Genomic DNA, 22,163 nt, shown 5'->3' with positions numbered 1-22,163 from the left:
AACTATTGGAGAAGCATATTTCTTCCAGAAAAAACATTCTCTATGAATTATGAGATATCTCATAGGATCATCAAAACTTCAAATCAAAGGGGGTCTCAGGAATTGTATATATACTCTAATCTCCAAAAAAAGGATAAATCATCTCAGCAAGTGGTCAACCACTTTTTGTAACACCTACTTTTAGCAACAAGAAATTCACTATCTCTCAAAAAACAGTCTACTTTTGGATAGGTATTCCCTATGAATCCAATTGGGCCTCCACAAAAAAAAAAAAAAAAAAAAACCTCAGGAATAGAAGATCCAAGAAAAACAGAAACTCCAGAAGAAAAACATTTGACTCAATGCTTCTTGAAAAGAAATTGTTTGGGCATCTGCATGACTGATCATCTATCATAGGTAAGTTTGACAAGATCAAGTATTTTCAAAGCTTTTTTTCCTGACAAGAACAACAAAAGATCGACTGATTCTGGCAACTCTATATAGATACTGATAAAATGCTTTATTCATTCAATGCTTTTTGCCTTCACAAAATGTCATCTTATCATTGCTTAGAATTGGCGCAGTAGACATTATCCATTGGGCATGTGACATTGTAATAACATCTATTTTCATAGATGCCATATTCTTGAACCAAGTCTTGTCTCTAGTTGCTCTCCATGGCCAATCAGAATTATCTTCTGAAAGAATCTAATTCTCAATGGGGTTCTAGTTTGTAGCATTCCATCTTGGAAGTCAACAATAGAAACTAACTGATGGAAAAGGTTTTGACCAATCAGGTACCAGGGAATATCCTTGTGGTAAAAACTTCTTTATAAAGGTTCATCTGTTGTCGATAAATCAAACTTCCCGGGGTAAGATACCTTACTATGCTTACAATTAGTATTACAGTAATATCAACACAGGTGAACTGGAAGCAAGAGGGCGTTTACTCCCATTTGCCCTTCTCCAAGGGCATGAACATTAAGTAAGTCGGAAGAAGGAAGAAGTATTGTCTAATGGAACAAGCAATGGCTTTGTAGTCAAATATTGTCTCTGGTGCTTCTTACCTTTGTGATTACAATTTCTTCCTCTGAAAAATGAAGGGATTAGATAGCTTATTTTTAAAGTTATTTTATCTCTAAATCTATATCATAACAGCAGTTCTCAAATATTTTTATCTCAGAGCCCCTTTACACTACTCAAAATGACCACCCACTTTTCAAAGCTTTGTTTGGAGTGAATTGAAAAACTCTTAAATACAAAAAGACTCCCTTAAGGGGTCTAAAAAAATCTCAAGCATCCTATAGTTTGAGAATCACTGCTCTATGCCTATTTCCTGTCTAAAGGGCCAGAGATTCAGGTGAAAGGTAGGATAGACTGCTAAACCTTTGTCATGAGTAAAATAACTGAAGATAAAGATTGTCATATTTGAAGATTCTTAATGAAAGCCAAAAGCAGCAAGTTTCTGAGAAGTAAATTGCTATATTTAGCCAGGAATTGCCATTTGAAACAGAATTAGAGAGACTTTTGTGTCTCTATGTGACATTATCTCTCAACTCTAAGTCTTCTGCATGGACAAAGAAAGAACCATACATAAAAGAAATCGAAATAAAGTTGGGGTCATTAAGCTGCTGTGTATGCTCATCAATCAGACTGGGGATGTTAATAACATCAAGGAATTCTTGCTACAATTCATTTTTTTTTTAAATTGGCAAGATTGACTATAATTGTTGTTCAGTCATGTTGTTGAGGTCTGGAACCAAATGTTGAGGTGTAGACCACATGTTGAGGTCTACACTTGAGGTACCTAAATGCAATTAGGATTTAGCTAAGGTCTAGTGGCAGGTTTGGGGTACAGGGAGTCAAACAGAGTTCCCCTGCAACCCCCTTGGATTCGGCGCAAGGATACGGCCGTATATGAGGTCTATCTAGTAGCAGCGCGGATTCCCAATAAAAGCATTTATTGGCCCAGAGAGCTAGATTAATAAAAGAGGTTTATTACTGAGTTTAGAAGTAGGAGATAGGTGAAGGTAGAGATAAGGAGGGCACTGGACAGAGGGTCCAGTGGACAGAAGGATCCCTCACATGGCGACCATGTTTGGAATCTCTGCAAAGAGGGGTTCCCAGTGTGGTCCTTTTAAGTCAGAGACTTAGCTCGAGGGGCTTTGGGGTGTAGCCCCAAAGTTGGCTCAGATCCGGGTGGGGCTGGGACAGGTCCAGACCTTCTATTGGAATTCAAAGGGACCAGGATTTGTGAGTCAAAGGGTAATTTACATTAGCTAGGGGGGTTGGGAATCAATGATTGGAATCTTTCCCGTATCAATGTCTGATCCTTTGTTACCCTATTTGGAATTTTCTTGGCAAAGATACTAGAGTGGTTTGCTATTTCTTTTTCCAGCTCATTTTACAAAGGAAGAAAAAGAGGCAAACAGGATAAAATGACTAAACTAGGGTCATACGGCTATTAAGTGTCTAAGACCAAATTTGGACTCAAGAAGATGAATCTCTAGCTACTATGCTACCTAGCTGCCCTTCTATTGGCTGACTTCATGGTAAAAGGTATCATCGTCAGTTGAGGAAGACATACCCCAACTATATTGCCACAGCAACAGCCCTTCTGCTATACCTCTATATTTTTGTGCTCTTGTTATCAATATCCTTGGAATGTTATTTTTAGGAGGCCCTATAACAAAGTTCACCAAAGGCTCAGAGCCTTAGCCACAACATTGAATCCATCCCTAATTTCTCTCCAAATACATGATCTGGGATCTTCCATTTTAACTAAGGAAAGGTAAAGAAACTCACAGTTAAAATATGAATCTTTTCCCCTTTGGGTCTCTTTACAAGCCCAGATATTTCTGTGAGTTGGCCCTGGAGAGGCAGAAGCATGATGACAGAAACTAGGACATTTTAAGGTGCTTTCCAACAGAGAGAATTCTGCTAAAGATAAAATTACTGCTTTTCAGAGAGTGGGGAAAGAAGCAGTTTCCAGAATGGACAAATCATGAAGCTAATTAGGCCATTCCTGCAAGAAAGTGTTTAGACACAGAGGAGACATTCAAATTGCAGAGGCCTTGTCAAGTTGGCAGATGACCCTCCATAATGTAAAAAGAGAAATATGGTTATGAGTATACCCTGACCTTGTGGGAGGCAGGGGAGAAGGAAGAATAAAGTCTAAACTAATAGGTTGCTTATGGATTATCTGGGGATGAGCTCATCTCAGAATATTGTATTATTTAATGGTCATAAATAGTTTCTTTTTTTTCTAGGAGTTGGGGAGGCAAGCTGGACTGTGTTTCACTGCAATTTTCATTGTAATCTACTTTTCCTGTGTTTGTTTCTTCCTCCCAGGAGAGAACAATGATCTCCAAAGATAAAATCCTTCTCTTCCTGCTGTTTTTGCTAACTTTGGGGCTCATTATTCAGGAGTTTGTCAATAGGTAATAATGAAATATTAACAACTGCAAGTTTTGTTTTACTTTTGATGACTGAATTCAACTATGCACAATGTTGTAGCATATTTTTTAAATGGACAGAAATTCAGGTTAAATAAATAGAGCATTCTTTCTTTCCCATATCTTTGTTCCATCTCTGTCACTAAAGAGCTTTAAGTAGCAATCATCAAATAAATATTGTGAAGGGTCTACTTTTGCACTAGACACATATGCTAAAAACTGAGGATACAAAAACAGAATGAGAAAGAGACAGGGGCATGGGAGGGGGGCAGTTACTTAACACCTGATATTTTGAGGAGGATGGAAAGAGCTTTGAAACTAAGGGGCGCCAATAAAGTTGTTATAGCAGTGCCATGGAGAGAGAATGCATTCCAGACATTGGGAGCAACCTATTCAAAGTCACAGTGATAAGAAAGAGAATGCTGTTTGGCTGGAATTTAAGTGTGAAGGAGAGTACTGTTTGGTAAACATGGAAAGGTAGGTTGGAGTCAGATTGTAAAGGGCTTTAAAGGATATTTGTACTTTATTCTAGAAATAATAGGGAGGTACCTAGAGATCTTGAGCAGAGGAAGAATAGGTAAAGATGGGGGTGGGGAAGAGAAGGAGAGAGGGAAGGAGGGAGAAAAGGAGGAGGAGAGGGAGAGGAAAAGGGAGAGCGAGAGGGAGAAGAAAAGAGGAAGAAGGAGAGATTATATTTTAGGATCTGTGTAGAGAATGAATTGGAGAGAGAAAAGATAGCAATATATATGTTGGATCCAAATGAGAAGCAGCTACAACAGTCTCAAGTATAAAAACTTTTTACCTCTTCTTCTGAATCTCAGAAGATGGAAAAAACATATTGTTCTCTTTTATTAGCTTTTGTTGTTGGAAAATTTTTTAGTTAAACTGTAATAGTTACCTTATTGAGGTAACTTATCTTTTTTAAATGAATCAGTTCTAGGACTTTGGTAACAAAGCAGTAGTATCAGATTTTAAAAAGAAAGAAAGTATACCCGTAGATAATAGAAAGACTAGGAAAACCAGAACTAAGATTATCTATGTTGCATTGAATTTTTATTTTGCTACATATTTTCCAATTACACTTTAATCTAGTTGGGATCACAGTAGGAGTTTGGCTTCCAGAGTATGATACCATATGTTCAAGCATAGCCCTACCTTCCTGTCCACAGCAGCTGGATCCAAGTAGAGGGCATTTTCATATAGTGGTCCCATCTTGTAAGCATGATGAACAAGTTCCTGTTTGCCTTGTGCCTCAAAGGTGGTCTCTGGCAATTAAGACTAACTAAGCTTTTAATTTCCTCTTTAGAAATTGTTATTCAGCCACTTTGGAAGCCCCCGATGGCTGAATCAATCAGCACATTTTACACCTACATTCACACATACACAGCACAATATGACAGTGTTTGCTTTACATGTGCTCACAGAAATAACGAGTCACTTTCTTGGGAGATAAAAGATATGAGTTCAAATCCTGGTTCTTTCACTCACTAAATTTGTGACTTTGAACAAGTCACTTAATCATTTTAGATTTCCATTTCTTTATGTATTATATTTATCCTTTTCACATTGAGGAGATTAAGGCTGTAGTTTTATCCCCCATCTAGAAAATCCACATAAAAATTTTAGGCCCTCCCTTCATACAAGAGAAAAGTTATTTTAATATAAAATGATAAAATATGTTTGTGTCACATAGGTACTACACATATATTTTCTGTGTTTCTGAATTTCTAAACTTTTTCTGTTATCTACTGGACTTAACATGTTGTCTGTAACTTCTACAAACCCTCCCTCCCCTAAAAAATTCCGTTTAATTTTTTTGCCAACAAAAATATATTGACACTGTGATGGGGAAAATCACAATATGGAAGGGATATCTGTAAAATGAAAAAGCTGAACAGTTGCTTCCCAGAAGTTGCTTCCCTGACTATAACAGTCTATATCTATATCATCTGTAGTTAAGGGTTGTCTTTATCTTTGCTGGACTAAGTAATGGAGGCTACTCTACTGGTGTCATGGGCCCTGAGAAGGCCACCAACTAAAGTTGTTATGGCAGAGAATAACCCTGGCTTCCCAGTTTTAGAAGGGGCATCTGGAACCAGCTGTGGCAAATATTTTATCTAGAAATGAGTTCAAAGGTTCCACTTAGGAAAAAAAAAAGTCTGAAAGCTGGAGACGAATAAGCTCCTTTCTATAAAGTACCAATGAAAGGCCAAGGGAAGCATCAGAGACTTATAAAATTTCAGAGCTATAAGAAACCTCAGAGGTCTAGCCCAACCCATTCCTGAACAGTAACCTTTTTACAACATCCCTCTTAAATGGATAATTAGCATTTATTTGATGCTCTTCAGAGATAGAGAACTTAGCATTTCCTGAGAAAGCTCAGGCTATTTTTGAACAACTCTCAGCGTGAGGGAATTTTTCCTGTCTCCTCACAATTTCCCCACAGTGTTACTAGTTGTACCCTGGAGAGCTAAACAGAGCAATTCTAAGCCCTTTTCCATATGACAATCCTTGAAATAATTTGGGGGACTTAACAGAGAATCAAAAGCCTTCAGGGACTCAGGAGAGACAAAAGGTAGTGAATACGGTAAAAGTGCTCACTGATTCAGAGAATAGGGACTGATTTGGGATTTAAGGCAAATGGACTTGGCTAGGCACAAACTAAATAGTAATACAATGGAGAGGACTCTGGGCTGAGAATCAGGAAGACCTATGTTCCAATATGGCCCCAGACACTTAACTAGCTATATGACTCTGGGCAACTCATTTAACCCTATTTACCTCAGTTTCCTCGTCTGTAAAATGAACTGGAGAAGGAAATAGTAAACCACTCCAGTACCTTTGCCAAGAAAACCCCAAATGGGGTCACAAAGAGTCAGGCATGAACGAAAGACTGAATAATAGAATCAGTCTCTCTTCTTCTATTAAAAATGGTTCAGAGTTCCATCTTCCTATTGAGTACTGGGTTTAGAATCATCTTAAATAAATGGCTTTACCTCATCTTTATATAAATCCTCTTAGTCTAAGCTCTATAAAATAAATGATCACTAAGGTCCCTTTTCCAGGCTAACTCCTATGCTCCTAAGTGGATAGCGAATAGCACATTGTTCATTATCAGGACACATTAAACCCTGGTCAAACCAAAATGCTCTTAGCATCTGGTCCATATGGGATTGGGTATAGGAGAGATGCTATTTAGCCTACTATTTTCCAGTTGGATTTCCCTAACAACATTCAAAGCATCCTACCATCTAAAAGCAGTCTACTTTTCTTGTTTTAACACAATTTATCCACAATTCATCCTTTTCTTATCCCCTCAGTGTCTACATTAAACTCCATTAAAACTTGACTATGTACTCTTTTCTCCTTGACAGCATGGTGAAATAAAAAGATTACTTACTGGTTAAAATTCATACAAATTGGGCTTGAATGCTTGGGCAAGTCCCTTAACATTCCTGGGGCCCCAATTTTTTCATCTATAAAAGGAGTGTTCAATGGGGTTAGAGCTTTTCTAACTCTAAATTTATGATCCTATGAAATTATTTAACTTCTATGGGCCTCCATTTCCCTATCTATTAAAAAAACGCAGCAATTAAACTAAAAGGTCAATCTCTATATCTTTGATTCTGTGATTTCTTTTGTTTTCTTAACCCCATGATTTTAATTAGTCTCAATCCCTTTACCAGTATTTATTTCCCCTCCTTCAAAAGTACTTCATATTTTAGAGATAATCTATAGTCTATAATCTATAAACCCCTTTCCATATGACAACACTTGAAATAATTTGGGGGATTAAACAGAGAATCAAAAGCCTTCAGAGACTCAGAAGAGACAAGAAGAAGGAAATATGGTACAAAAAGTGCACTTATTTTACAGATGAGAAAGCAGATTCAGAGATTAATTATCCTTCAAGACCTAAGTCTAATATTACCTACTTCCTTACTCCCTTATATTTGAAAATGTTCTTTCTTTCTTTCCATGAACGTCACAAAACAATCTCTTTTTATCTCTTACATACACATTCTCTTTTCTATTATACTTGGCATTTGTGTCAGAGTTCTTAAGAGGTGGGAACTCCCACAAATCTAAGGCCCACACCTCATTTATCTTGTATTTCCACTACCTAGTGCAGTGCTCTGAATCAAATTGAAAATGTCCATGTACCTCACAATGAATTGTTTGATCTGACAGATATTTACAAATGTAATGTAACCAAATGATAGCCAGTGGTTCCATAATCACTGTCTTTACTTTTCTATTTGCACTCAGGGTGGATCAGCTGAAAACATCTCATCAATCCCATACGCTTCAGCTCTCAGACTGGTTTAGCCCCAGGTAAGAATAAAACCTCTGTCCTACATGAAGTCAGTACTCAGGGCAGCACCCAGCAAGTGGTGTCAGGTGGCACCAGCAACACAGGAGAATAATTGAGATGGGAACGGGATGCTTATTTAGAGAGGCTTATTCACCACTCAGTGGACTCAACTGCTAATGGCTTATGCCGGTCTGTCTTGGGTTCCTGAATTCCTGTTGTTGTTCAGTCCTTTCCTTCGTGCCCAATTTTTTGTAATCTCATTTGAAGTTTTCTTGACAAAGATGCTAAATTGTCATTTCCTTCTCCAGTTCATTTTTACAGAAGAGGAAACTGAGGCAAAATGGGGTTAAGTAACTTGTTCAGTCATATTAGCTAAGACAGTCTCTGAGACTGGATATGAATTTAGGTCTCCAGGCCTTTGTGTTCTTGATATGCAGGGTAAAAAGGAGGGATTAGTTTTGGGATGGGGCTAATCAGGGCACAATGCCTTTTATATGACAGGCACATAAATAAATCTTGAATTAAATTTGATTATGACAAAAGAACTGAGTGGACCTAATTTATTGGCAGACATTCAAGAGAAAATTGGGGCAGGTTATAAGGCCAGGAAATGACATAATAGATGCCTTGTGCATTATTCTTTACAAAGTGTTTTTTATACATCATATATGTAAGCACACTGCTTACTTGTCTATTAAATACTGGGAATGCCATCCAGGTGGCAGGGAGAAAACACTGATTTTGTCAGTAGAAATATCCCTGAACTTGAAGTCAGAAAACCTGGGTTCAAACTGTGGCTCTTCCATTTATTATTTGTGTTACCTTGAGTTACGTAACTAATCTGGCCTTCAGTTCCCTCACTGACAAGATGCAAAGGTTGGACTAAATGACATAGAGAATATCCTTTTCACTTTGTGATCCATGAGCCTATGATCTTTACAAAAAAAAAAAAAACTAATGAAATAGGAAGAACAGATATTCATTCAATACTTAGATGGATCTGTGATCTTTTCTGAGATAGGTATGTACTCTACCATGACCATCCAAGGATAGGAGGTATTGATCAGTTTACTTAATCAAAACACTTCTGCTCCCCCACTTTTGGCCAAAGGAGGACTTTGAATGGTCCAAAGAATGTCCTAATGGCATCTCTAGATCAGTTGACCAAAGTTTCTGCTTCAGGAGCCAAGAAGGTATAGATTTATGATTTCACAAAGAACACAGCAGAGAAACCACAGGATGCCTAAAGGGAACTTCTTGTACACCTCCAAATGGGAGAAATTGATTTCTTACAATTAGGTGCTGTGAGTTTCCTCTTTAGCACACATTTTCTCTAAGCTTGAGTACAATTTCCCCTAGATTCTATATTTTGGAACATTGTATATCATGAAAGATTGTGTCATCATCTTTTGGTTGGGTCAATGTCTTGTACTAGCTGTTTTTACTGTTTTGCATCAGTAAATATTCCCTTCTAAAAGTCTTCTGAGGCTAGATTACTGTCCTGACTCTTAACTGATCATCTTAGGGTATGGGGAAAACACTGGGGAGCTCAAGTTAATAGTATTAGAAAATCAGCTCCAATAAATCAAGAGTACCCCTAGAACACTGAGAGGGAGGGTCTTTCTCTGACACAAGTCTTGTCCATGAGAATAAGAGTTGAGATTAGGAGATTCATTTATATAGGCTTTCTCATCCTGTGTGATTCTTGTTAATATTTTCATGTATACTTCTAGAGAATAACTTCAATGTACTCTTACCCCCACTTACTGATAACAATATATCTTTGTGCCCCAATAGACTCTCACCTTGTTCCTGAGAAGAGGATGATATGTTTTATTATCTATTCTTATTCTATTGTTTTTCAGTTACCCAGAATATGACTATATTTTAGTGAAGTTTTCATTTAAAATGTTTTGTTGATTTTGGATCTATTTTATTTTACTCTGTACCAGTTTGCGCATATTTTTAATGTTTCTCTGAATTCCAGATATTTTTTTCATTTTTTTATTATTCAATGACAACATTTAATTATATTCATTTATACCAGATTATTTTTGGCTTTTCCCAATTTCTGGGCTTCCATTTTGTTTCTAATTCTTGGCTATATAAAGAGTAGTGTGTGTGTGTGTGTGTGTGTGTGTGTGTATTTTCCTATTTGTCTTTGGATTTCTTAGGGAATAATCCCAATAGAAGGTAAAGCTTTTGGGAGATGCCTAATATGAAGAAATGCTTACTTATCTAGGCAAAGAGTAAGTAAAGTGATACAATGTAGTAGAAAAAATACCGAGTGTGGAGGACAAGGTTGAGTAGAGGTTCTACCATTTATTACCTGTATGACCTCTTTGTTCTCCTCTCTGACCCTATTTCCTCATCTTTAAAAGGACAGAATTGCCATGGTAACATTTATAGTCTTTCCTATGGTCCAATGACATGGACTCAAATTCTAGTTTTGCTACTTAACGCCTGTATAATCTTTTTTTTGTTTTTGTTTTTTTTTTTTAAATTTTATTTAATAGCCTTTTATTTACAGGTTATATGTATGGGTAACTTTACAGCATTTACAATTGCCAAACCTCCTGTTCCAATTTTTCCCCTCTTTCTCCCCACCCCCTCCCCCAGAGGGCAAAATGACCAGTAGATGTTAAATACATTAAAATAAAAATTAGATACACAATAAGTATACATGACCAAAACATTATTTTGCTGTACAAAAAGAATCAAACTCTGAAATATTGTACAATTAGCCTGTGAAGGAAATCCAAAATGCAGTTGGGCAAAAATATAGGGATTGGGAATTCAATGTAATGGTTTTTAGTCATCTCCCAGAGTTCTTTCTCTGGGCGTAGCTGGTTCAGTTCATTACTGCTCCATTGGAACTGATTTGGTTGATCTCATTGCTGAGGATGGCCAGGTCCATCAGAATTGGTCATCATATAGTATTGTTGTTGAAGTATATAATGATCTCCTGGCCCTGCTCATTTTACTCAGCATCAGTTCATGTAAGTCTCTCCAATGCCTGTATAATCTTTTTTTTTTTTTAATTTAATTTAATTTTTTATTTTTTTTATTTAATAGCCTTTTATTTACAGGTTATATGTATGAGTAACTTTACAGCATTAACAATTGCCAAACCTCTTGTTCTAATTTTTCACCTCTTACCCCCCCCCCCCCCCAGATGGCAGGATGACCACCAGTAGATGTTAAATATATTAAAATATAAATTAGATACACAATAAGTATACATGACCAAACTGTTATTTTGCTGTACAAAAAGAATCAGACTCTGAAATATTGTACAATTAGCTTGTGAAGGAAATAAAAAATGCAGGTGGGCATAAATATAGGGATTGGGAATTCAATGTAATGGTTTTTAGTCATCTCCCAGAGTTCTTTCTCTGGGTGTAGCTGGTTCAGTTCATTGCTGCTCCATTGGAAATGATTTGGTTGATCTCATTGCTGAGGATGGCCAAGTCCATCAGAATTGGTCATCATATAGTATTGTTGTTGAAGTATATAATGATCTCCTGGCCCTGATCATTTTACTCAGCATCAGTTCATGTAAGTCTCTCCAATGCCTGTATAATCTTAAACAAATTATTTAACCTCTTCATTTATAGCATGACAGGTTGAATTAGATAGTAACTATGGCATCTTCCAGCTCTAATTTTATGTCATTCAAAAATGAAAATAAAAGGAATCTCAAAAGTCTGCCATCACCTGCACACTCACTAATAAAAATCTGCAGCTAGTTTCATCATCATCTTCTTCCTATAGGACTATGAGCATTTACAGTGGATCCTTGGATTCTATCTCTCTCCATTTCAAATAAATGAGTCTTCAAACAGAAGAATCCTATACTTATAAATATATACACAGAGAATCCAGGGATAATAAAATTATTCTAAAGAGATATCAGAGGTTATGCTATTTCCTGCTATATCCATTCAGGTCTGGGAAGGTTAATAAAGGTGTTGTTCCCCCTGTTGTCCTAGAAAACAATGTAATTCTCTGAAAATACCTGTCAAAATAAAGATTGGGGTTAACTGTATAAATATACTGGCCAAAATTGGCCCCAAAGGACAAAGAAAAAAATATACCTCCCTCTCTTCATTGATAGAGAAAAAGGACTCTGGTGTGGAACATTATCTATATAAAAGCAGTGTTACTGCTGTTAGATGTGTTACTTAGTTTTATAAAACTGTCTATTTCTTCTCTTCGTTTCTTTTATATTCTTTGTTACAAAGAATGGCTCTCAAGAGGAAAAGGATATATGAAAGTGATATAAAAACAAAAGATGTCATATTTTTCAATGATAGAATTAAAATTGGTTCAGCTTTCCTTTCCTTTTTTTCGCCAAACTATTTTTGGCAATACGGATAAGGATGGAGATAGGAATAATATTAAGGATAGGGCTAGGGAGTAGACTTGTGATTTCACTAGTATAGAGAACTCCCAGATGAAAAAATTTCTTCCAACAATGTAGATCAGCATCTCCAGTCTGCAACTTACAATCTTAGAGAGTTGCTTCTGCTGCCTTTGGTGCAATGTGATATAAATATCTTATTTTTCATGCTACTGAGACAGTCATAACACAGTATAAATAGCACTGGATCTAGAATCTAAGACCCTACTTTCAAATCCCAGCCCTGCAAATTTGGGAAAGTCATCTCTCTGGACTTAACTTCCTCCATCCATAAAATGAAGATGTTGGGTTAGATGAAGTGTTAATGTTTTTCTGTCTCTAAATCCTATTTTTGCTTCCTCTTCAACAATAACACAAAGCAGTGTTCTTAAGTCTTAAAGTTTACCCACCAGAATTAAGTTGTCCAAGGGAATCACTATCAGGGCCATAACATAGGTTAAAGAGATAGGAAGAACTAGACCAGAGGGAAGACAAGAGAGGGGGAAAAAAGAAAAGCAGAAGGGGTGGAAAAAAGATTATCCAAAGGTTTCTTAACTTTGACAACCTGGTGAAGCTTCTACATCCTTTCCGAGAATGTTCTTACTATAACAAAAAGGCCATAGATTTACAAAAAAATAAAAGTAGTTATATTAAACTGGTTTTCCAAATACAAAAACAAATTTCACAGATCCCAGGTTAAGAGTATCATGAATGATGGTAAGATGCTAACAATTGTTTTGGATGCCATTCACTGCTTCCATGCTAAAGATGTCAACTCCTGACTTGCATGCTAAAGCTCTGAGAAATGTCAAAATTTTCTATTCCTAAGGAAACCCTGAAAGTTGGACCCAGGAAGCATAATCCCATGTCATTCTTCTTATTATCCATTTGCTTAGAAAACATTCAATGTTGTCTTAGTAAAAGAGGAATTAGTTCAATTTGCTTTGTTGTTATATCCAACAGAAGACGCCCAGAGGTTAAAACAGTGACTGACTGGCTTGCTCCTATCGTGTGGGAAGGAACTTACCATAAGTCAGTTTTAGAGGATTATTACAAAAAGAAGAACATTACAGTGGGTTTGGTGGTATTTGCTGTTGGAAGGTAGGTATTCCTAGTAACTATCCTTCATTTCTGCTTTCTAATTTTAGACATGTACATGAGAGGAGGGACTGCACATGAATTTAATAAAACCCACTAAAGCATTCATATTTAATGAAACATTATTTATACTTGTTATTTTTAGGAATCCAAGAAGGTAAGACCCTTTCCTCAAGAATATTCTAGTCTATCTATCCCTTATAACAACTAACAGTGTGGGATTTTAGCTGAAAATATGACACTACTTTAAACAGAAGGCTGCCATTTTTAAGTTTGACTCAAAGCATCCAAAAAATTGTTTGATAGCTCCTGTCTTCAAACTCCCTCTCTTTAGAAAAACCTTGGTTATTCCCAAGGAATTGCACTGATAAGGACTGAGATCTCTGTGGAAGAGACTTTATCCCCTTTGAAACTCATAGACATAAAAGAGGTTACTCTTTGGCCCATCTAAGCCTTCTGAGATGTAGGGGAAATGATAACAAGTCATTATTAATAGTAGAATTTTGTCTAAAGTCCTTTAAAGGTTAAATATCTTAGTCCCACCATGACTCCTTTCCATGTTTGTAGCAATAGCTTCTTCATGACAGACTTCCATAAAGGAGAAGCTTGACATTAGATGATGCTTGAAGAGGTTGCTATCACCATAGTTATTAATGATTGTTCCAGGGAACTTGCAGCAGGCTCTTTGAAGAGAAGAAAATTAACTCCTCATATGAGTCAGATGTTTGTTAATATAATCATTCTCTTTCTTGCAGATTGTGAACCCCATAAAAGCAGGGACAATATTTTGCTTCATTTTGGATCTTCCCTGACATAGTTCTCTGCATACAATTGATGGCCATCAAATGTTGATGCTCAAAATAGACAAGAAGAATATTTGCTATATCAATGTTTTCTTCTCTTTTAAATGCTACTCATTGCAGTTGCTTGTGGAAAGAAAAACATATTGCAAAGGGAAGTTCAGGCCTCCTCAATTCTATGTGCGAATTAATTTTTAACTCCAATTGGAGACCTTCCTGTTCATCCCTGTTTACTTTCATCTTCATGTTGCTATTATTCTATTTTAGCTTTGATTCTGTCTTTCATTATAGAGTCACAATGTCAGAGTTGGAAGGGATTTCAGAGGACATCAGATCTCACCCTACCTGAAAAAGAATCCTCTCTATCAATCAATCAATATTTATTAATCCCTATTATATGCAAGGCATTGTACTGTGATAGAGATACAAAAAAAGAAGCAAAAGTACTTTCAAGGAACTTTCCATCTTAATCATATTCAAACTATAGATAAGATATGTTGTTGCCATTTTTCAGTCATTTCTGATTATGACCCCATTTGGGGTTTTCTTGGCAAAGATATTCAAATAGTTACCATTTCCTTCTCCAGTTCATTTTACGGATGAGGAAACTGAAGCAAACAGGGCTAAGTGACTTACCCAGGGTCACACAGCTAGTAAGTGTTTGGGGTCAGATTTGAACTCAGGAAAATTAGTCTTTCTGATTCCAGGTCCAGAACTCTATCCATTGTGCCACTTAACTGCCTCACATAAGATAAATAAGAAACAATTAATAGAAGGAAAGCACTGGAATGAAGAGAGGTTGATAAATGGTCATACAAACTTTACTCAAAGACTCCAAATGAAAGAGTACACTGTCTCCTGAGCTTGCCCGTTGCACTTTTGGATCCTTGTAATTATTGGGAAACTTTGGGGGTTTTTTGTTTGCTTGTTTGTTTTATTTACATCAAACCTAGGTTTGCCTTTCTGCGGTTTTATCCCATTGCTCCCAATTCTGCCGAGCACAACAAGACAAATCCCTCCCTTCTACTTACTTGAAAGCAGTTATGCCCTTTCTAAGCCTTCCCCAGGCTAAACAACTGCATTTTCTTCAACTGATCTCCATGTGAAATGATCTTGAGGTCCTTTCCCATCCAGGTCATTCTTCTCTGGATACTCTCTAGCTTATCATTGTTCTTCCTAAAATATGATTTCCAGAACTGAGCACCATAGTCCAGCTATGGTTAGACCAATATTGAATACAATGAGAATCTCCATTATTACTGGATGCTCTCTTTGAAAAATGAATTACACTTAATTTACTTTGGAGTCACAGGGTAGATAGGAGTTGGCCTCAGAGTCAACTGTTCCTACCTCTCAGGGTTGTTGTGAGGATAGAATAAGATAATATTTTCAAATCACTTTGTAAACCTTAAAATATTATATAAATGCTAGCTATTATTACCACATCTCTAGACAGGTATAAGTTTCCACAAGAAAAAAAGAGATGGACAGACAGACAGACAGAGACAGTTGACAGAGACAGAGACAAACAGTGAGAGAGAGAGAAGAGAGAGAAAGAGAGAGAGAGAGAGAGAGAGAGAAGAGAGAGAGAAAGAGAGAGAGAGAGAGAGAGAGAGAGAGAGAGAGAGAGAGAGAAAGACAGAAAGACAAAGACAAAGACAGAGCAGTTATGAAGTACTTATTATGTATTAGACACAGTGCTAAGAGCTGGGTATAGAAAGGCAAAATACTCACTGCCCTCAAGGAGCAGACATTCTAATGGGACAAGACAACACAAAGACATATTCAAAAAGGTAAGGTAAAGGTTCACTTTTTAGATCCAAGGGACATAGGCACAGTTTTTTTGTTTGTTTGTTTGTTTGTTTTTTATTATAGTAACTTTTTATTGACAGAACCCATGCCAGGGTAATTATTTTTACAACATTATCCCTTGCACTCACTTCTGTTCCGATTTTTCCCTCCCACCCTTCACCCCCTCCCCTAGATGGCAAGCAGTCCTATATATGTTGAATATGTCCTAGTATATCCTAGATACAATGTATGTGTGCAGATCCAAACAGTTTTCTTGTTGCACAGGGAGAATTGGATTCAGAAGGTAAAAATAACCCAGGAAGAAAAACAAAATGCAAACAGTTTACATTCATTTCCCAGTGTTTTTCTTTGGGTGTAGCTGCTTCTGTCCATCATTGATCAATTGAAACTGAATTAGGTCTCTTTGTCAAAGAAATCCACTTCCATCAGATTACATCTTCATACAGTATCATTGTTGACGTATATAATGATCTCTTGGTTCTGCTCATTTCACTTAGCATCAGTTCATGTAATTCTCTCCAAGCCTCTCTGTATTCATCCTGCTGGTCATTTCTTACAGAACAATAATATTCCATAACATTCATATACCACAATTTACCCAACCATTCTTCAATTGATGGGCATCCACTCAGTTTCCAGCTTCTAGCCACTACAAACAGGGCTGCCACAAACATTTTGGCACATACTGGTCCCTTTCCCTTCTTTAGTATCTCCTTGGGGTATAAGCCCAGTAGAAACACTGCTGGATCAAAGGGTATGCACAGTTTGATAACTTTTTGGGCATAATTCCAGATTGCTCTCCAGAATGGTTGGATTCGTTACAACTCTACCAACAATGTATCAGTGTCCCAGTTTTCCCGCATCCCCTCCAACATTCATCATTATTTTTTCTTGTCATCTTAGCCAATCTGACAGGTGTGTAGTGGTATCTCAGAGTTATCTTAATTTGCATTTCTCTGATTAATAATGATTTGGAACACTCTTTCACATGAGTGGTAATAATTTCAATTTCATCATCTGAAAATTGTCTGTTCATATCCTTTGACCATTTATCAATTGGAGAATGGTTTTGTCTCTTATAGAGTCAGTTCTCTATATATTTTGGAAATGAGGCCTTTATCAGAACCTTTAACTGTGAAGATGTTTTCCCAGTTTGTTGCTTCCCTTCTAATCTTGTTTATATTAGTTTTGTTTGTACAGAAGCTTTTTAATTTGATGTAATCAAAATTTTCTATTTTGTGATCAATAGTGGTCTCTAGTTTGTCTTTAGTCATAAATTTCTTCCTCCTCCACAAGTCTGAGAGATAAACTATCCGATGTTCCTCCAATTTGTTTATAATCTCGTTCTTTATGTCTAAATCATGGACCCATTTTGATCTTATCTTGGTATACGGTGTTAAGTGTGGAGGACATAGGCACTGTTGAAAGTTATTGTGTAAAGAAAATGAAAATAGCATCCAGAACACAGACAACACATTTTGGACAAAACCAGGAAGTGGTATAAATGCCCTGGAAAGATAAGGGAAAAGCAAACCCATCAAAGCCAAGGACCAAAGAGAAAAATTACAATTTCTAATAGGAAAATGAGACAAGACATCTCTCTCTCTCTTTCTCTCTCTCTCTCTCTCTCTCTCTCTCTCTCTCTCTCTCTCTTTCACCTACTCACACACACACACACACACACTACCTATAACTTGTAATGATAAGTTAAGTCCAGGGAGGACTACCTTCCTGTGGGATATTTATACTCCATGGGACAATTATAGTACAAGTATAGTCCATTACAAAGTAGAGCTCACTTTCACCTCTGATTTTTATTCCCTCTATATTCTATTTTTCACCTCTAACATATCATTCTCTCAAAAAATTGATAGATGTCTTTTATTACATTAGCATAGATTTTCTCATTATTCTTCAGCTTTCTCCATCCAGAGAATCATCTTATATGACAAATAGTATTTCCAAAGACAAAAGAACAAGGAAAAACTAAGAGGAAAAAATCAGTACAACCAATCAATAAATTGAAAAAGATTAAAAACATGCACATTGTGGTGTACCTGTAAACTTCCCATATGCATGAATGGGTAGGTTGGGAGTATCTTCTCAGTTCTCTTCATTCAGTTCATTCTTGACCTTTATAATTTTGCATATTCCCTTTTGATATGTGTGTGTGTGGTTGTTCTTTCCATCTACAATGCTGTAGTCAATGAGATTATTGTTTTCTTGCCTCTGCTTACCTCATTCTGCATTAATTCATGTAGATTTTCCATGTTTCTTTGACCAAGAAGAACATTATTACATTTATCATTTTTGCATAGCATTAATATTCCATTACATTTATATCCCACAGTTTAATTAGCCATTCTCTGATGGATGTACATTTACTTTGTTTCCAATTCTTTGCTATCACAAAAAGTAGCTATTTAATTAATTTTTACATTTAACACATCATTGTAACTAAAGCACAACTCAAAGAATTTCTTACTCCATAGTAAGCAAATACATCAACTTCATTTTTTATACAAACCCTTCATTTCCATTAAAATAACTGCTTTTCCCACTTGTTACCCAGGTATCTTGATAACTATTTGGAGAAATTCCTTTCCTCTGCAGAAAAGTACTTCATGACTGGTCATAAATCAATTTTTTATATCATGGTGGATGACTCCTCCAAGCTGCTTTGGATAGAGGTGACTCCTTTTCATACAATGAAAGTATTTGGAATCAAGCAGAAGAAAAGGTGGCAAAGCATTAAAATGATGCGCATGAAGATTATTGAGGATCACATTGTAAATCATATCCAGCATGAAGTTGACTTCCTCTTCTGTATGGATGTGGATCAGGCATTTGAAAATTACTTTGGCGTGGAAACCCTGGGTGAATCTGTGGCCCAGCTCCATGCTTGGTTTTATAAAAAGAATGCCAATGATTTCAATTATGAAAGGCGACTTTCCTCTACAGCATTCATACCCTTTAATATGGGAGATTTCTATTATCATGTAGCCATCTTTGGTGGAACACCCCTTCAGGTTTTGAAGCTCACCCAAGCTTGTAACAAGGGAATGCTTCAGGATAAGAAAAATGGGATTGAGTCTTTGTGGCATGAAGAAAGACACTTGAACAAATACTTTTTTCTCAACAAACCTACTAAAATATTATCCCCAGAATATTGCTGGGATTTTTCATTAAAAGACAATTCTGATATTAATATTGTCAAAATATCTTGGCAAAACAAGTTATATGATTTTATTTAAAGTTGTGTATAGTTTTTATGAAGACAGTGAAGAAGGTGGATTCAACTCCTAATTTTTTGAATTAGAAAGTTTATCATTCTAGCCAGTAAGTAAAAAAGGTACCTATTTTAAAACATTTTTGAAAAATAAAACTAAGAAAAAGCCATTTTCCCAAAAAGCTAACTTTCCAAGCCTTTTCTTGCTTGTAATCTTGAACCTTGTAATATTGAGGAATAAAGAACAATTCTAAAGTAATTAGATAAATGGTAATTTTATACCTATTTGGAGAAATAGGAAGATACATTGGGCTTTAAGAAAACAGATGACCATAGAACAATTAAGTGACACAGTGGAAAGAATGCCCATCAATTAGGGAATCATTGAGCAAATTGTGGGACATGAATGTAATAAAATACCATTGTTCTATAAGAAGTGATAATAAGCAGGTGGATTTCAGAAAAACCTAGAAAAACTTATTTGAACTGATGCTGAGTTAAATGAGCAGAACAGGAGAACACTGTACACAGTAACAGCAATATTGTACAGATTTTCGATTTTGATAAACATTACTCTTCTCAGTAATACAATGATCTAAGACAATTTTAAAAGACTCATGATGAAAAATACTATTCACATCTAGAGAAAGAATTATAGAGATGGAATGAAGATCAAAGCATACACTATTATCACTTTTTTAAAATTTGTTTTCTTTTTCATGGTTTTTCCGATTCTTCTTTCACAACATTACTAATGTAGAAATATATTTAATATGATTGTACATTTATAACTTATAATCAGATTGATTACTGTTTTGGAAGGAGTTAGGGAGGAAGGGAGAAAAATGGAAATCAAAGTCATAAAAGTAAATGTCAAAAACTAATAGGAAGGAAGGAAGGAAGAATGGAAGGAGGAAAGGAAGAAAGGGAAAGAAAGAAGAAGGGATGCAGGGAAGGGAGAAAGGAGGGAAAGGAAAAGGAAGGGAAAGGGAAAGAGGGGGAAGGGAGAAGGGAGGACAGCTAAAAAGGAAAAAAAAATCAAATACCAAGAAGCCATAGAATTATCCAAGACTTAGCAGCTTCCAAGTTAAAGGATCAGAGGACATGGAATATAATATTCCAGAAGATAAAGAAGCTTGGATTACAACCAAGAATCAACTACCCAGCAAAATGGAGTACCATCTTCAAGGGAAAAGATGAATATTCAATGAAATAGGAGACTTTCAAACTTTCCTGATGAAAAAAACCAAAGCTGAACAGAAAATTCAGTCTTCAAGTACAAATCAAAAAAAGCATAAAATGATAAAGAAGAAAGGGTGTAAAATCAAACATGTTATTCAATAAAATTAAACTGTTTGCATCCCTACATAGGAAGACAATAATTATAACCTAATATGCAGCAAGAATATATATTATAGAGGGTTGTTGACTTTGATGCAATTATATAAAAAAAAATTAGCAAAGGCCTGGAAAGACTTACACGAACTGATGCTAAGTGAAATGAGCAGGACCAGGAGATCATTATATACTTCAACAACAATACTAGATGATGACCAGTCCTGATAGATCAGGCCATCCTCAGCAACGAGATCAACCAAATCATTTCTAATGGAGCAGTAATGAACTGAACTAGCTATACCCAGAAAAAGAACTCTGGGAGATGACTAAAAACCATTACATTGAATTCCAGTCCCTATATTTATGCACACCTGCATCTTTGATTTCCTTCACAAGCTAATTGTACAATAATTCAGAGTCTGATTCTTTTGTACAGCAAAATAATGTTGTGGTCATGTATACTTTATTGTGTATCTAAGTTATATTTTAATATATTTAACATCTACTGGTCATCCTGCCATTTAGGGGAGGGGTTGGGGGGGGTGGTAAGAGGTGAAAAATTGGAACAAGAGGTTTGGCAATTGTTAATGCTGTAAAGTTACCCATGTATATATCCTGTAAATTAAAGGCTATTAAATAAAAAATAAAAAAATAATAATAAAGGAGTTGAGAGTTCAAAAAAAAAATTAGCAGTGAAAAAAAAAATTGTACTGAGAGAAGAGAAAAGAGACAGAATAGGGAAAATTATATCACATAATGAGGCACAAAAGGCCTATTAAAATAGAGGGAACAGGGGAGAGAGTAAGCATTGTTTGAATCTTATTCTCATCAGATTTGACTGAAAGAGGGAATAACAAACACACTTAGTTGTGTATAGAAATTAGTTTATCTTCAGGGAAATGGGGAGGGAGAAGAAGGGAAAGAAACAGAAAGAGGAGGAGCTGAAAACATAGGGCGAAAGTAGGAGGGGAAAGGTAAAAGGGAATGATATAGTGGATAGAAGAGAGGATAAACTGAGGGGGTTGGGGATGAGAAGCAAAACACTGGTGAGAAGAGACAGGGTGAAGGGAAACAGAAAAGCAGGGGAAAATAGGATGAAGGGAAATACATTGTTAATGACTATGAATGTGAATGGAATAAACTCTCCCATAAAAGTGAATAGTAGAGTGAATTGAAAGCCAGAATCCTTAAAATATGTTGTTTACAAGAAGAAACATTTAAAGCAGGGAAATACACATAGAATAAAGGTAAAAGCCTGGAACAGAAAATATTATGCTTCAGGTAAAGTCTAAAGAGAAAAAAAGCAGAGAGAGCAATCATGATCTCAGACAAAGCAAAAGCAAAAGTAGATCTAATTAAAAGAGATAAAAAAGTAATCATCTTGCTAAAGAATATCATAAATAATGAAGCAATATCAATACTAAATATATATGCACCAAGTGGAATAGTATTCAAATTCCTAGACAAGTTAAGTGAGTTACCAGAAGAAATAGACAGCAAAAGTATATCAATGGAGTATCTCAACTTCCTTCTCTCAGAACTAGACAGATCCCATAAATCCAAGAACAAAATAAACAAGAAAGGAGATAAACAAAATTGCAGAAAACTTAAATATGATAGACTTCTGGAGAAAAAAAGGAATGTGGATAGGAAGAAATATATGTTTTTCTCAGCAGTACATGGAACCTAGACAAAAATTGACTATATGTTAGGGGATCAAAATCTCCCAATCAAA

The 22,163-nt window shown here is 36.0% G+C and overlaps 1 protein-coding gene across 2 annotated transcripts; it reads left to right on the top strand.

Moving 5' to 3' along the window:
- The first annotated feature begins 737 nt into the window (after positions 1 to 737).
- Positions 738 to 19,538, top strand: LOC100932826 (N-acetyllactosaminide alpha-1,3-galactosyltransferase). Of its 2 annotated transcripts, none has more exons than XM_031954220.1 (5): positions 738 to 851; positions 3,331 to 3,419; positions 7,704 to 7,769; positions 13,115 to 13,252; positions 18,434 to 19,538. In XM_031954220.1, the coding sequence occupies exons 2-5, from the start codon at positions 3,340 to 3,342 to the stop codon at positions 19,113 to 19,115; spliced, it is 966 nt and encodes a 321-aa protein (XP_031810080.1). In that variant the 5' UTR covers positions 738 to 851; positions 3,331 to 3,339; the 3' UTR covers positions 19,116 to 19,538. The 2 variants fall into 2 exon arrangements, with proteins under 2 accessions (XP_031810080.1, XP_031810081.1); XM_031954221.1 differs by lacking the exon at positions 738 to 851 and adding an exon at positions 860 to 964.
- Positions 19,539 to 22,163: the final 2,625 nt, after the last annotated feature.

This window comes from Sarcophilus harrisii, chromosome 2, assembly GCF_902635505.1.
Source record: "Sarcophilus harrisii chromosome 2, mSarHar1.11, whole genome shotgun sequence".
Taxonomy (NCBI): Eukaryota; Metazoa; Chordata; class Mammalia; order Dasyuromorphia; family Dasyuridae; genus Sarcophilus; species Sarcophilus harrisii.
This window is presented reverse-complemented; position numbering and strand designations above follow the sequence as displayed.

Excerpts from the sequence above, each read along its gene's own strand:
- LOC100932826 (XM_031954220.1), top strand. The coding sequence starts at position 3,340 with ATGATCTCCAAAGATAAAATCCTTCTCTTCCTGCTGTTTTTGCTAACT. Across the intron at positions 3,420-7,703 it reads ATTCAGGAGTTTGTCAATAG|GGTGGATCAGCTGAAAACAT; the intron begins GTAATAATGAAA and ends ATTTGCACTCAG. Across the intron at positions 13,253-18,433 it reads GTGGTATTTGCTGTTGGAAG|GTATCTTGATAACTATTTGG; the intron begins GTAGGTATTCCT and ends CTTGTTACCCAG.